At 41.3% G+C, this 15,546-nt stretch overlaps 1 protein-coding gene across 3 annotated transcripts in view; it reads left to right on the top strand.

The window, feature by feature from the left end:
• megf11 (multiple EGF-like-domains 11) overlaps positions 1 to 15,546 on the top strand; it is a 147,742-nt gene that overhangs the window by 79,420 nt on the left and 52,776 nt on the right. For all 3 annotated transcript variants that reach the window (XM_066684558.1, XM_066684559.1, XM_066684557.1), the window contains 3 exons: positions 13,285 to 13,531; positions 14,467 to 14,587; positions 15,253 to 15,389. In XM_066684558.1, coding sequence (XP_066540655.1) covers positions 13,285 to 13,531; positions 14,467 to 14,587; positions 15,253 to 15,389 — 505 coding nt within the window. The remainder of the gene's footprint in view (positions 1 to 13,284; positions 13,532 to 14,466; positions 14,588 to 15,252; positions 15,390 to 15,546) is intronic.

The following is a 15,546-nucleotide window of genomic DNA, read 5'->3' as shown; positions in this document are numbered from 1 at the left end:
TCACATTTAAATAGACCTTGAACAAATGACCCAGTTGTATCTTTGTTTGAGCATCCATTCTGGTCTGTCATTAGTCTGTAATTAATTGGTTATAGATGTCTGTAAACACCCCTCTGTGAGCATGTTGTTACCAAGGGACGTACTGCAACTTAATCATGACTCCTTTCTCATGTTAGGACCAGTTCACTTTGTTTCTGAAGAACATTCTCAGTGTTGGCTTTGGCAGATTTTTTTGGATTAGTTTTACCAGGTGAGGTTCAATAACTGCTGTCTAATTCATTTGTGACAAAGTGCCTGTGTTTCTTTAGTTCACACTTATGCAAATATTTTAGGGCCAGGGGCAGATTTACAGTTTAGTAAAATATGAGATCTGAAGTGACCCAAGCATCTAAGTATTTGTCCTCTCTTTGAGAGATACTCAAACATTCATTCCTCAGCCTGTCTTAGATCCTTCAGCTATCCATGGCCTTGCTTTCCCTTTGTTTTGTAGGACACTTTAACGCTCCCTCAGCTTTCATCATGATTCCAGCCTGCTAGTTAAAATCAGTGGTGTGTCTACTATCAAAAACAGTTGTTTGTACATGTTTTTATTCACTGTTTGGTTTTCCCATGAACTCATTTGTAACTAGAGTTGCCCAATTGGAGTTTTGGTAATGCAGTCAGCCATCTCCCAAGTTTAGAGACATTTCCACCTTAAGTGGAATAAGTACAAAATAAATCAATATTACCCAACTAAGAAGCAGGAATAAAGCAATTCTCATTTTGATTTGTGCTTTTCAAGGTTTGGAGTTGTCTCTGTTGTCTAAAAAAAACACCATGCCTCTGCCATGAGCAGAGATAGAAAGAAAGCATACCGGACAGAGGCTGTATATTTTTCTACTCATTTACAGACACTGGGATCTTGTAAACTCATTAGACTGACTTCGAGTATGCAAGCAGACTGGAGAGTTGGAAACATCTTTTGAATTTTTTTATTACAATCATGAACTATGGCTTTAAGGAAGAAATGAAAGCAAGAGTGTTAATGGAACTGAATCATTACCTTGTTTAATAATTTCGGATGATCCAGAGACCTGTGTAGATCCTGAGGGTTCTGTGTGTGTTCGTTGAATGATTAAGCTGAGTATGACACCATAAACAATGTGTGTAATTCTTTCATTTCTTATTGCTTGCTCTGTGTGATAATGGCCCACAGCTCAGTACTGAAAGTGTATTGAACATGTGCACAGTGATTCCTGCTGCTCATGCCGTTAAACCAGCTCTGAGGGTCTAGTCCCATGCTGACCTAATGAAGACTTTTAGAATATTGGGCTTTACACCACCAGTGCAGGAAGAAGTTTTGAATGTATTGAGTATGTCAAGTGCACAACAGTATTATTTATTTCAGCACCTGGTTAATCCAGAAATGTGTAGATAGTGTGCTCCTCCTAGTGTGTCTAATGCTATTGTGTTAACAGGAGTTTGAAAAGCTGCAGTGTCTCAGCTCACAGTTTAGTAGCATTGTGGGCATGAGGGGGACCTGGGTAACATGTGGAATTGGTGATGACCAAATTGGGAGTTTGGGTGGTGGGGTTATCATCAGCTCAATATAACAATAAGATAAGCTGAGATTAATTCTGGATATTTATGTGGAAACAAAAACCCCTGCTGACTGATTCCAGTTTAACATACACCTTATTGTTAAGTCATTGTCAGTACAGAATTCTTTCAACTTGAACAACTAGGAGTTTAATCCAATGTGAAGGTACACTTCAGCTGAGCTGTCATTGATGAGAATCACACTTTCTCTAAAATCTTCAAGCAGGAACACAGCGGCGACAACTGCGTAAGCTCCAGCATCAGCATATCTTAATACCGCTTGTATCTCCTGGGGCCGGGCCTGTCCCTCCCTCCACCCACCCTCTCTCTCTCGGGGAAGGAGGAGCGCATGGCGAGAGCTTGTCTGAGATGAATGAGGGCAGGAGCGATGCCTAGTGCTGTGGCGGCAGCGCGGCATATCTCCTCTGTGTTATTCCTACTCAGCACTATTTGCCCCTCATGACTATTGGCAGGTCTTCCTGTAGATTTAGAAAAACATCCATCAGCGCTCGGCTCCATGTGAGGCATCATAAAAGCTCTTTCTCTCCTCCACTGTGGCCGGGCTGTGGCTCCAGCCTAATAAACAATGCAGTGATGTGTGTCAGAGGAGCTGTGGGAGGTACGGTGGGCCACGTCATGCCGAAACTATTGGCAGTTTTTATGGTGGTATGCTTAGCTAAGCTGCCAAATGACATTTATCATCCAAGTTTACCAAACAATCATTGCTTTCACACCAAGCCCTCAGAGCAATACAGCTGTCCTTGTAGGGCCATTAATCTGTGACAGCCGGCTTCAGGATTCTGATAAATGTCTTGGAGGTTACTTACAGTAGAAACCACATGATATTAATCTATGCTTTGTTGAGCTTGCCTGTCCGTGCTACCATTGTAGCAGTATGAAGACAATATACCTCACTCGCAGAACCAGGATGACTTTGTAAGCAATTTATATTGAAATATATTAGACTGATGAGGGCTGAACACTGCCCTCCCCTTGAAAGATATTATAGTACAGGATGCTTTATTTATTTTATTTATTTATTGTTACACTTATATAGAGTCATTCTAAGTACCCAAGGATGCTTTACAAACAACACTACACAGAACACCATTCCATTCACTACTCAATCAACACACTGGCAGCTAAATGTGCACAGTGCACAGAATGACTGCCCACCTGGAGGACTGTATCAGGCACTAGTGGGGTTCACCCAGGACCTAATGCCTATTCATATCTGGGCTTACACACATACAGGCATTCATTCACACACACACACACACCAGGACAGTTGAGAGTAGCCAATTCACTTAACCTCCATGTTTTTGGACAGTGTGAGGAAACCGGAGACCCTGGAGGAGATGCACAGAGGAAAATATAGAAACTCCACCTAGATGGGACCTACCATTCCTGAGAGGCAAAAGTGCTAAACACCCAGCCACCCCCTTGGCACAAGTCAGAGATCACCTTTATTTATTTAATTTTCAGTCAGCTAGTGTACATTCTTAATTTTTCAGTGGCAGGGCACATAGACATTTACCTAAAAATCTGAAGAACTAAATGTTATACAAACATTTAAAGGTTATGTCTACAATTGTGGGCAATCACACTTCTCTCTGGTTGTTAACATTTCAAAGCTAAGCGTCTTTTAAAGTGGAATGGTGAGTTTAAGGGGGAAAACCAACTGTTGTTTGTACGTGCCTAAAAGGTAAATCCGCTCTTTGCCTTTACATCTACAGCTTCTGTCAGTTTTTCAAAGAAATCTGTTTGAATATTTTACTTACTGCCTAAGTTCAAAATAAGTTCTAAATGATCTACTTCTCATATTCAATGTAACCCCAGAGACATTTAATAATGTCCAGGACTGGGTTTAAGGGTGCTATGAGAACGCCAGCAGTTTCTTTGTTTGATTTGTAAATGGTCTTTTTCTAACAAGTAATGGCTTTGTGACAGCTTTCAGGTCCATAGTGTTAAGTGGAAAAATGGACAGAAACATCTTAGGTTATTTTTATTATTTATTAAACGGAATTTATTTGTGTGCTTGTTTAATTGTCTATCAGAGATGAAACTCTGGCGCTGTCTTGGTTCAAGTCAATTGGAGTTAAGTAGCCAATTTCGACGCATCATCAGGAGCACACACTGAAACCCCTCACACCCCAAAAAAGTCATGTACTCCTTAATGTAAGCATAGTCACTATAATTTGTGTTTGTTATAGTCAAAAGTGGGCGATGTCAGCCATTAATTAAATATCAAAAGAAGCATGGTAGAAAAGTTAGGAAAGGAACGAGCCATTCAGATGATAGTGGAAAACTTTTAAAGCCATGGTGTTGAAAGAGCTCTCACAATTAAGGATAGGACATGGATTATAATTCATTCATTCATTCATTATCTGTAACCCTTTTCCAGTTCAGGGTCGCGGTGGGTCCAAAGCCTACCTGGAATCATTGGACGCAAGGCGGGAATACACCCTGGAGAGGGCACCAGTCCTTCACAGGGCAACACACACACACACATTCACTCACACACTCACACCTACGGACATTTTTGAGTCACCAATCCATGTACACCAACATGTGTTTTTGGGCTGTGGGAGGAAACCGGGGCACCCGGAGGAAACCCACGCAGACACAGGGAGAACACACCACACTCCTCACAGACTGTCACCCGGTGGAAACCCACGCAGACACAGGGAGAACACACCACACTCCTCACAGACAGTCACCCGGAGGAAACCCACGCAGACACAGGGAGAACACACCACACTCCTCACAGACAGTCACCCGGTGGAAACCCACGCAGACACAGGGAGAACACACCACACTCCTCACAGACAGTCACCCAGAGCGGGACTTGAACCCACATCCTACAGGTCCCTGTTGCTGTGTGTCTGGACACTACCTGCTGCACCACCGTGTTGCTCCACAGATTATAATTGACTTGGATAATTATGTTATTTTCTTTTTATTTTGCACCCAAATATAATGTCAAATGTAAAGGCCAGTGGTAAGCTCTTGTTTGGATATGTTTGCATAATTAATATAAAAATATATATATAAAGTTCCTATATTGTGATAGGTTTGGAGGTGTTGGTTTGGGAAAGTGTGGTGATTGGTAGAAAATCTGAACATTATATGTAAGGTTCTTGTGTGATGATAAAGAAGATGATTAATATTTAAAAAGGATAGTCACGCTTGCACATCTCATTTGCATGATATGTTTTAAAAGTCTACAGCTCTTTTGATCATGTAAAAAAAGTAAATATTTGATGCATAGATTATATGGCTGCTATTATAACCTCCTTCTCTCTCCATAAGGCATCAGGCTGAAACATATACGTACATATACTTATTTAGGTATAGGTAGAGTATGAAAAACCAAAACAACATCGATATACATAGTTTCTTATTTAGTTAATCACCTTTTATTATTGTTTACAAAATATGTAATGATATTGGATATGCATATATATTTTTAGATACCCTCCCCCAAAAGTTACAGAGTGCAGTGCTGAGACCAGTGCAGCAATGACAGGTGCCCTATCCTCCCTATTACAGTGAATTTGAAGCTGTAATTTTAAGGTAAACTTACTACTTAATGTTGATTTAAAGAAAATCTAAATTAGTTGAAAAAAATAAAAATAAAGCCTTCTTTTGCTTTGCTATAAAGAACTACCTGGATCCAATTGGCCCATCTTGAAACTTAAATTGCCTTATTAAGTTGCCTTAAATGTTTAGTTTGAGCTGTGACTCGTGCAGAACAGGAACAGCTAAATATATGAAGTTAACAATATGGTACAGGGTTTCTTGAGGTCTGATTTCATTCTGCCTCAGCAGGGAATTAAAACTCATTTTGCCAGGCAGTCCTACAGTTACACTGAGATGCAGTGATGGAGGTGCAGGGTCACTGCCTCTATATTCAGACCAGATTATCATTGACCTACAGAGGCCATGAGTCATAGACAAACAGTCTTAAGAAGACACCTGTTCTAAACTCTTGCAGTGATGCAAAGACCCTGTCAAAGTTTCAGCTCTTTGTTTCACTAGAGTCCAATTTGCCTCATCCTGCAGCCATTAGCTAAAGAGCTAAGGTTTTGGTGAGTTAGTTGATTGCAGTGTGGCTCTGTATTTCTGGAGTTTTAATTAAAGGAGCAGGGTGTAAGACTAGGAGCAGGGAGACTGTAATTGGCCCTAGAGGCATTGTGTGCTTTGATTGAGACACAGTACTGTAATCAATCACTTTAACTGAGCTTTTTTAACAGTGACTGATTCAGGCCCTTTTGTTTTGATGGAGTTTATGGACAGATTGTCCTTGTTATGAGATAATTAGACATTAAACAACTGTATTATTAATTAATAATGTAATATATTTTTGTAGGACCTTCATGATAAATTAAAACAGAATATTGGTAGTGTTTGTGCAGGTAAATAAAACTTTGAGAAAAGTGATTTATACATAGGTACAAATGAATCTGCCCAAAATACTTGCAGAAATACTTTTGTCTATATTCTGGTCTTAAATTATGAAAGCTTTAAGAGTGAAGAAACACAGACTTCAGATTAATTCCTAGTACACTTCATGAAACACTCATGTTTACTTCCGAATATCAGAAGCTCTCAAGCCAAATTAAATATTACACCACAGCCATATTCTTAACAACTTTGAGCACATTTGAATCAAGTCAGAAACTGAAAGGATTCTGGGTTTTGTTCCTGCAGGCTTGGCCTGTGCAGACTTTCTGTACTTCTGGGAGAACTTCAAAGGCTAACATTATGGATCTGAGCTTCACTTCTCCCCGCATTGTGGTGCACAGTGCCCTTCACAGAGATCTTTCCCATCCATCTGATCGGATTAGTCCATTGGATTTCCCCTCTTATAAAAGTATAGTATACAAGCTCACGCCTGCGGCTCAGAACCGCTGCTCTGAGCCCAGAGTTTGTCGAGCTGAAGAGAGCAGGTTGCATCCCCATACGCAGCCTCTGATTAGCCGGTTAGCTCAGAGTCTGTGCCATTAATGGGGGTTGCATTGCAGGTCTCCACATCTCCTCTACTCCTGTTGAAATCTCTGCCCACACTCTTACGCACTCTGTCAAACCCACACCCACATGTGTTACGCCCCATGGGGAGGGGGTTCTTATCCTCTCTCCTTCATCCCCTTTTAGATTTTTACTCATCGTTGTGAAAGCTTTCGTTTCACACCCTTGGAACACAAAACGGTAGGGATGAGCCTATATGTGTGTTTTTGAGGTCTTGCCTGTGGCGCAGAGTGAACTCTGACTCTTTAATCACTGCTAAATGCTGTCAGAGGCCCACAGTTAGAGCAAAGCTCTAGCAAGTCTGGGAAAGCCTTGGCGCAGGGAGAGAGACGGCAAGATAATGGGCTTTAGCTGGAGATGTGCTGAGGCGTCGCTGTGCTGGAGAAAAGAGGCTTTAAGTCTTTCGATGGCAACATTTTGTGGAGTACTTGAGAGCCAGAAGGAAAAAAAAAACTTCTGCAAAATTAAGCTCTGTCCAGATTTCCCTTTTATTTGTCTGTCCTCCTCCACCGTAATTTAGCATCGTTGCAAATGAACAGCCCAGTCAGATTTAAGGCCAAGGCAGGATATTTTCAAATGGTATTTCAAATGGGGTTGTTGCCGTCTTCAGGACCTCAGTGTGAGGTGCTCACAGAAGCGAGGATTTCACTTCGGGTCTGATGAGGAGTTGACGAGGTGTAGGGTCAGCCGGCTGGCGAGTTAGTGGATGTGTTGTGTTTGTCTGCTCTCTCTGGTTCATCAGTGTGGGAGAGCTGAATCACGGGGGGGTGGACGGGTGATTGACTGTGAGCAGATCAGGCGGCGAACCGCTCATCTGTCTCGCCCAACCACCCGCCGACTCGCAGCTTCCAAAGTGCCCAGGTCATTTGTGTGGTACAAGAGCTCAGCCTACACAAGAACACATCCCAGCCCCATTTGCGCGAATCAATAACCTGCTCACCCGCCCCTTCTGGGCAGCTTAATACAGTGTGCTCCAGCCCTGCCTCAAAAGACACCGCCACTGTGCTGGGTGACCCCCCTCTGAGACATGGTGTTCTTCTCTCCAGCCCCTGCTCATCCACCTCATGTTTGCTTGGCACAGAGACCAAGCACTTCTGTCTCCCTGCCAACAGGTTTCATTAAGACCTCATTCAGTTCTAACACCCACTCTAAGCTCGGTCAAAAAAAAAAAAACCCACAAAAAAACAGGTAGTCCCCTCCCCAGATCTGTTAACATTAATCAGAAATGATGCCGGAGTCAATACATGCATATTCACTGACCCTGTGTTTCAGGACACATCCTGGTGTTTTTTTATCCAAGCGTCTGCTGGGGGGTGTATGGGAGACATAAGGCTCTCTCAATCACTGCAATCACCTCCAGATGACACATTCATGCTGGCTACCTGCTTAAAAAAACAACAGAACCACCGGGCTGCTCTCTGCTGAGATCTCCAAAACTCCCTAAGAGCAGAGGCTTTACCTTATTGATGGTGTTTATTTTAGAGCTTTCATTCTCAGTGGTGTAAGCGACTTGCTAATTTAGAGTGTGTAATGTATGCACCCTCCACTACTAGATTTATAAGGGATGCACAACTATTGATAAAACATTTACCAAAGCTGTATACCTCAACATATATTTAGCTATAAAATTCTATGACTTTACAAATCTTGCACTTTGCCAATTGCAGGATGCAGACCACTACTTCACAACCTTTTGTACACAATTCACAGAACCAGGTCTTGTTGGTCATTGGGAGTTACTTCACTCTGAATAATAATCTTCTTTCTAAGTTAATAGAAGGAGTGCAGAGTAAGTGCTGGGTCTTTAGACAGACTGTGTCATAAAATTAGATGGAACACATCTGAAATTTTAAAATGCTCCAGTAATAATAGAGGGGGCGCCAGTCCTTAGCAGGGCTTAGCAGGGCTACCAATGTGTGTTTTTGGACTGTGGGAAGAAACCAGAGCACCCTGAGGAAACCCATGCAGACACAGGGAGATTGTCAATGGTAGCACAGAGCAAAACTTGAAAGCAGTGAATGTTATTTTAAAGAAAACCGTGTCACATTGTGTTGCTTTTGTATGTAATTTCCAGTTAAAGGGCAAAGGAAAGACTTATATCGGTCTTCACAGCTTACCAACGACTAAAAAATAAAAATTAGAGAAGCAGCAAGAGGCGAACACAGCTCCAAAACCCCCACGGCTCTGCTCTCGTCACTTCACCGCGGGTGGATTTAGAAACATTCAGTAGACCACAACTGCTGAGAGACTGGACTAATGCTGTGGGGTTTAAGTGTGGGCTAAAAGGCAATTCACCCCGAGTGAAGTGACAAGAGCACAATTGCCTTACATAAGAAGTCCTAAAGTCCCTGAATATAGAGCGAACTGAAGTAGCAACATGAACATACATGGATTCTCTCCTGGCGTTCAGTTTACCATCAGATTCTTCTGCCTCGTTAACGGACCCCTAAAAGTGAAAGTACAGCTTTAAAACTCTGGACTGTCCAGCATACACTGAAAGTTTTCACAACAACACACACCATTTTCCCACTCCCTTTTCCACAGGTGTCTGCTCGTCATTATTTTAACTCTGGTGTGTGTCATCGTCAGTGATTTCAGAAATGCTGTTTTCTGGCTCAAACTGAAAAGTCTGAACAGTGGTCCAGTATGTTCAATAGCGACGGTCCTCTACCATTGAAACCATTTGATATCACTGTCAAAAGTGCGCCTCAACAACGTCGATGGCAACCTACGATTAGCAGGATTTTAACAACAAAAAGATATATATTTTTTTCAACATATCTTGATACTTTAAGATAATTCATCAAAAAAAGACTTGCATGCCAGGGTCTAATTTCCAGAAAATGATATTTTAAATTTATAAATTAATTCATTCACATTTAGTAACTGCTTCATCCATCACAGGGCATGACACACTCACACCTATACACACACACACACACACACACACACACACAGACACTTTTGAATAGCCAGTCCACCTATCAGCATGTGTTTTTGGACTGTGGGAGGAAAGCAGAGCACCAAAGGAAACTCATGCAGACTCATGAAGAACACCATCAAACTCCACACAGACAATGACCCAAGGTGCGATTTGAATCAACAGCCACAGGGACCTGGAGGTTGTGAGTTCAAGTGCCGCTCTGGGTGACTGTCTGTGAAGAGTTCTTAGCTGTCTGTGATGTGTTCTCCCCCTGTCCCCATGGGTTTCCTCCCACGGTCCAAAAATACAAGTTGGTAGGTGGATTGCCGACTCAAAAGTGTAAGTGATTATCTGTGTGTGTGTTGCCCTGTGAAGGCCAGGCCCCCCTTTCAGGGTGTGTTCCTGCCTTGCGCCCAATGATTCCGAGTGGGCTCTGGACCCATCGCGATCCTGAAGTTATCATTTGGAATTTGATACCTGCAACATAGTCCTAAAATGTAGAACAGATATATGTCTACCACTGGGTTATGTCACCTTTTTCTTTAATGAAACATTTTAATTGCTTGAGAACTTTAAATAGTAGCAGTTTGAACATGGAAAAGTTTCAAAACTGTGTATCAACGTGGTACAGTTGTACCAGGTTTGTCCTGCATCGTATGTTTTAATCGTAATGAGGTAGCTCACGGAGTGGGCTAAATAAGATTTAATTGCACCCGGGAAGCTTTTAGAACAGGCATAGCATATTTTAACCTTACTGATGTAGCTCACAATGTAGGCCAATCCTGTGTCAATGTAAACAATTGTGACAATATTTGACCATTTTAAATCATAAATGAACAACTACATGTAATTAATTTTTTATTTAGACGGTTGTATATTTTCTCCATGTTAATTTATCTATACAGAATACAAGATTTTGAGGAAAGCTTATTCTCCTCTTTTTTGGTAAAAAAAGCAAACATATTTCATATTTTATGCTGGTTTTTTTTTTAAACACAGAAAGAATGATATGCAGTTTTGAATGCCCATGAACAACTGCCTTCCCATTACTGAAATATTAATGATGCTTGTGTGACAACTTTTTTGCAACAGATGGCCAGCAAAACTAGAGTTGTCTGGTCTTGTTTGGGAACCAACCCATAACCTTGACCCCCTTTCTTCTCTGTTCCTCCACTTTTTTGAATGATCTACTTCTGAACAAATAAACTAAACACTAAAAGAGTTATTCTAGCTCAGTGACTTGCAGAATTTCATGCACAGACTATCCTATCTAGGTAAGAACACAATTTTATTTCTATAAGAAATCCAACTTTAAATCCATCTCACTTCACCACAAGAGATTCCAGCAAGCCCTGTTCGCTTGGTGAGAAGAATAGCTAAGGTCCTCTTTCTTACAGTCACGATGGCCAGTACTTACACATACAAAAAATAAATAAATAAATAAATAAATGTATGTCCTTAAGCAGTTGTTAGAGTGTTGGTAACGGGTATCTACACTTTTTCAGGATGTTGCTGGATTTGGGCAGCGGAAAATGACATTAAGCAAGAACATGAGATTGTAGGAACACTAATTGAGTAACAGCCATGGTGTCCCTGGTGAATGCTAAGTGCTGGAAGGTTGATTTGGTATTTCAGGCTGTCCTCTGATTATTGCTTATTTTCTTTCTTTGTATTGGCCCCCACTCCTCTTTACACATTTATTTATGGGTTAAATTTTCCACTGAAAAAAAGTCTGTGCAGCTTTCATTGACCAAAAAGCTGTAAACAAACACGCTCTAGGCCAGGTAGGACATTCTACATATATGTCTTAACACAATATCACACTAAGTAGAGTGAGAAGTAGTTGAGGTAATGTTAAGGCCCGTGTTTACTCAGTTGCACATCAATAGGAACACACACAAATCTCAAGCTGAGACTGTATTCCATTTGATCTCATTCTTGCCTAGGAGAAAAAGAAATGGAGATATTATATATATATATATCCCTATGGTTCCTCATGCTGCAGCCCTGCACAAACAGTCTGCTAGCTGACTTTCACTTTAATACACTGTGCGTTGTGTCAAATCTATTGGTACATCCTCATGCTAAATCCTCAGCAGCAGAATTATAGGTTTTAGAATTTTTTATAGACCTGGACTGAGCCCCATCATATCCCTGCTGTCTGTTGGCTGTAGAAAGCCTTTCAAGCATTGCCTAACACTTCTGGACTTTTTCTTGCTCATGGGGGCAGTGATGGGGAGCTCTAGTGTGAGTGTTGACTCGTTTACACACGCCACTGGCACTGGACGCTGGCCTGGGGCTCTATGTGCTTGCCTGCTGACAGTGCTAAGACTTCTTCCTCAGAGTCTGCAGTTGCCTGGCAGTCTTACTGCTGTGTTCACACAATTGTGCATCATGTAGCAACACTTTTTTTCACTACTTTGTCCTGTGGCATTGTTTCATGCTATCATGTTATATATAGAGTGTGTGATCTGTTCATATTTTATTTACAAAATATAAAAACATTCATTTTGACTGAAGTCCATCAAGGCTGGACAATATCTCCTTGACAATATTACTTGACAATACCAATAATGGACTTTACATGACCAGTTCAGGGGGGCAAGGTGGCACAACATGTAGTGTCACTGTCACACAGGTCCAGGGTCCTGGGCTTGTGGGTTCAAGCCTGGCTCTGGATGACTGTCTGTGAGGAGCTTGGTGTGTATGGGTGTGTTTTTGTGCAGTTTTTGAAACAGCATTTAATAGACAAATAACTGCAAATAATTTTTGCAGTTATTTGTCCTCTGCAATATTCAAAGAAAGTTAAGGCTTTAGAAAAGCAGGCTTTGGACTGGAAGGTCTCCAATTTGATCCACCACTGGCAGGAATATCCACAGCTGAAGTGCCCTGGAGCAAGGCACCTAAACCAAAAACATTCTCCAGGCACAGGGGGTGGCTGCCTGCAGCTGCTCTGTGTGTGTGTGTGTGTGTGTGTGTAGATGGATTCCGCAGTGTAGCAGTGTGTTTAGTAATCTGACGATTTCTGAAAAGATGTTTTGGAGTGTGCTAGTGGTAGAGTGAAGACTCTGGAATTTTTTGCCAGATGGCAGGAGGGTGAAGAGTCTTTGAGAGGGGTCGGATGGGTTTTACACAATGCTGGTGGCCTTGCAGATGCATTGCTTGGCATAGGTGGTGACTTCACACATGAAAGAATAAAAGAACATGAACATTTTGGATTTTTTTGTCATCAATCCTGAATATGGCAGCTAGTGTGTGTGACACACACACACAAAAGAAAAAGATACAAGTTTTTTTCATCCATAAATGTATAAAAGTGTATTCATATAGAGTACATATAATAAGAGGTTTTTAAATTAAGAGCAATATACTGTAAACCACAATTTTTATAGACTCAATTTTAAACCGGTGAGATTGGGTTAAAAATTGGGTTTAAAACCTTCAGAAAGTGTGCCAGCTTGAAAGATTTCCAAGCAGGGTTCAGTTTTCAGCTTGGTTTGGAAGTACTTGATGCTGTTCAAGTCTCTAAGTTGTTATGTTCATGTTAATATTTAATGATATTTCATTTTTTTTACTTTTGCACTTTTAACCCTGATGTCCTTGACATAAAAAAGTGTGTTGGAGAATAACTGAACAGGTGCCCTGACACATCAAAGTTCTTATTACTCTTAGTTACATGGGCCCAGAAGTGGCAATATTCTCTTTTGTCATCCATGTGCTGTTAAAACTCTTTTTTCTTCTTTATATTTTAGGATGTGAAAGTGGATACTGGGGGCCACACTGCAGTAACCGCTGCCAGTGTCAGAACGGAGCTTTGTGTAACCCCATCACCGGAGCTTGTGTTTGCACGGATGGGTATCAGGGCTGGCGCTGTGAGGATCACTGTGAACCGGGGTACTACGGCAAGGGCTGCCAGCTGCAATGCCAGTGTCTCAATGGTGCCACCTGCCACCATGAAACTGGGGAGTGCATCTGTGCCCCAGGGTACATGGGTGCCGTGTAAGTAGCCTTTCACTAGTCATATATTCTGTCCCTGTAAAAACAAATGTGGTATGAAATGTTAACTTTATAATGTAGGAGCAGGGTTGGTTGGCATTTAAAATAGAAGTTGTCAGCCCTTGCTGGTTACACATCATGAAATTTGCAGATAGTATTTACAAATTATGGCAAAGGAATTGACACTAATGGATACACAAGTTCTGGTTCTCACAGTAATATCCTGTATAACAGTAAATTATAGTGCACGTTTTAGAAAAATGGTCACTGTAGTGGTACCCTCCTTTTCAGTATTTATAGTTAGGGAACCTAGTTGTACCATATTCTATATTTTTAAGATTGGATTTAATTCTATATTATTGTAGGATTTCAAATTGTGTTAATATTATACACACTTTCATCTTTAGGGCTTATATTTTATTATGTTATTTTGCAGAGTGCTACAACGAAAGCTTACAATTATTCACAATGTAATACACCTTTAGGGAACTGGACTTTACAAACACAGTTGTACCTTAACTATTTCTATGGATCCAGCCATAATTAAACACTCATACAATATTCAGAGAAGTTTTTTACATGGTGTAAACACAGCTAACATTTCCATATTTCCAGTCATAACTTTGAAATTCATTGCTAGCTATATTCCTTTTAGTTAATTTTAGTTTAGTATGTGTGCCCACACTTCAGCTCATCACTTGTGCAACTATATGACTTACATATTCTTAATTCCCCATGGGTATTAAATAATAAATAGTAGTTATGAAATAATAAGGACTGAGTAATGAGGCTAGGGTTTAAAGGGTTAAATTGAGACAAAGGATTATGTGTGGGAATTAAAAAAAAAAGGAAAGTTGTTGAAGCTTGGTGTTTCATGCTGCAACCCAGTGCAATGGCAGTGGCAGTCTGAGCAGGTCTTTGTTCTTGTGCTGTGGCAGCTGTGGAGAGCGGTGTCCCTCGGGCAGTCATGGGCCCCAGTGTGAGCAGCGCTGCCCATGCCAGAATGGAGGAACCTGCCACCACATCAGCGGGGAGTGCTCCTGCCCGGCTGGATGGACCGTAAGACTCACAGCAAACACCTGAATGAAAGCCATAGAAGAAAAGCCATTTTTACCATCACAAAGTAGTATAGCATTTATGAAAGAGAATTTTTATTATTTACCTATATACAGCGTGCACAAGATTCATCCAGGCCTCTAGGTGTCAGTATAAAAGTGGTTTCATAACAAGGTTTAGAATCATTGGAGAAAAGGACAGATTGTTCCTTTAAAGTAAATGAAGGAGAAAGGTGGGTGACAGAGGATAGAGGAGAGATGACAAGGGTAAGGGTGGAGGGAGAGTGAAGGAGAAGGAAAGGGAGGATGAGTGATAAAGGGATAGATGATGTGAGATGAAGCAAGGGAGAAAGAAAAGGGGGAGAAAGGGTAATTAAGGGGCTAAAGGAGGGACTAAGTGAATAGGGATAAGGAGGGAGTGTGAGAGATTCTGAGTAAAGAAAATGTCAGCCATCCGCAGAGGACCTCAAAGTAACCAGTGCTGATTATTACTTCTAAAAACGAAATATGCAAAGTTTTCTGAGCCTCATTAATACTGGCTTTGTATTATCTTTTTGTTAAAGCGCTGAGGCTTTAGTGATAGACTTGATTGGATTTGTGTGGATTAGTCTCTTCAGTCCTCTAAAATTCACACACCACTCTCTCTTCCCTCTTCTTACTACACCACAGGGGTCTGTCTGTGCCCAGCCCTGTCCATTAGGCAAATATGGCATCAACTGCAGCAAGGACTGCTCGTGCCGCAATGGAGGACTGTGTGACCATATCACTGGCCAGTGCCAATGTGTGGCAGGCTATACCGGACGCAGGTATATTGCCACATTTCAAACATCACACCACCAGCAAAATTTGCTATGGCCTTATTACTTTTGTTATTAGCTACAGTATTCAGCTTCATCCAAAAAACTTGTCTCCTCTGTAATGTCACAAATTGCTCTTTGATTTTGGTAAAACTGTGATTTTAAT

This window comes from Hoplias malabaricus, chromosome 11 (assembly GCF_029633855.1).
Source record: "Hoplias malabaricus isolate fHopMal1 chromosome 11, fHopMal1.hap1, whole genome shotgun sequence".
In the NCBI taxonomy this organism is placed as follows: Eukaryota; Metazoa; Chordata; class Actinopteri; order Characiformes; family Erythrinidae; genus Hoplias; species Hoplias malabaricus.
Note: the sequence above shows the minus strand (reverse complement) of the source record. Positions and strands in the feature narration are given on the sequence as shown.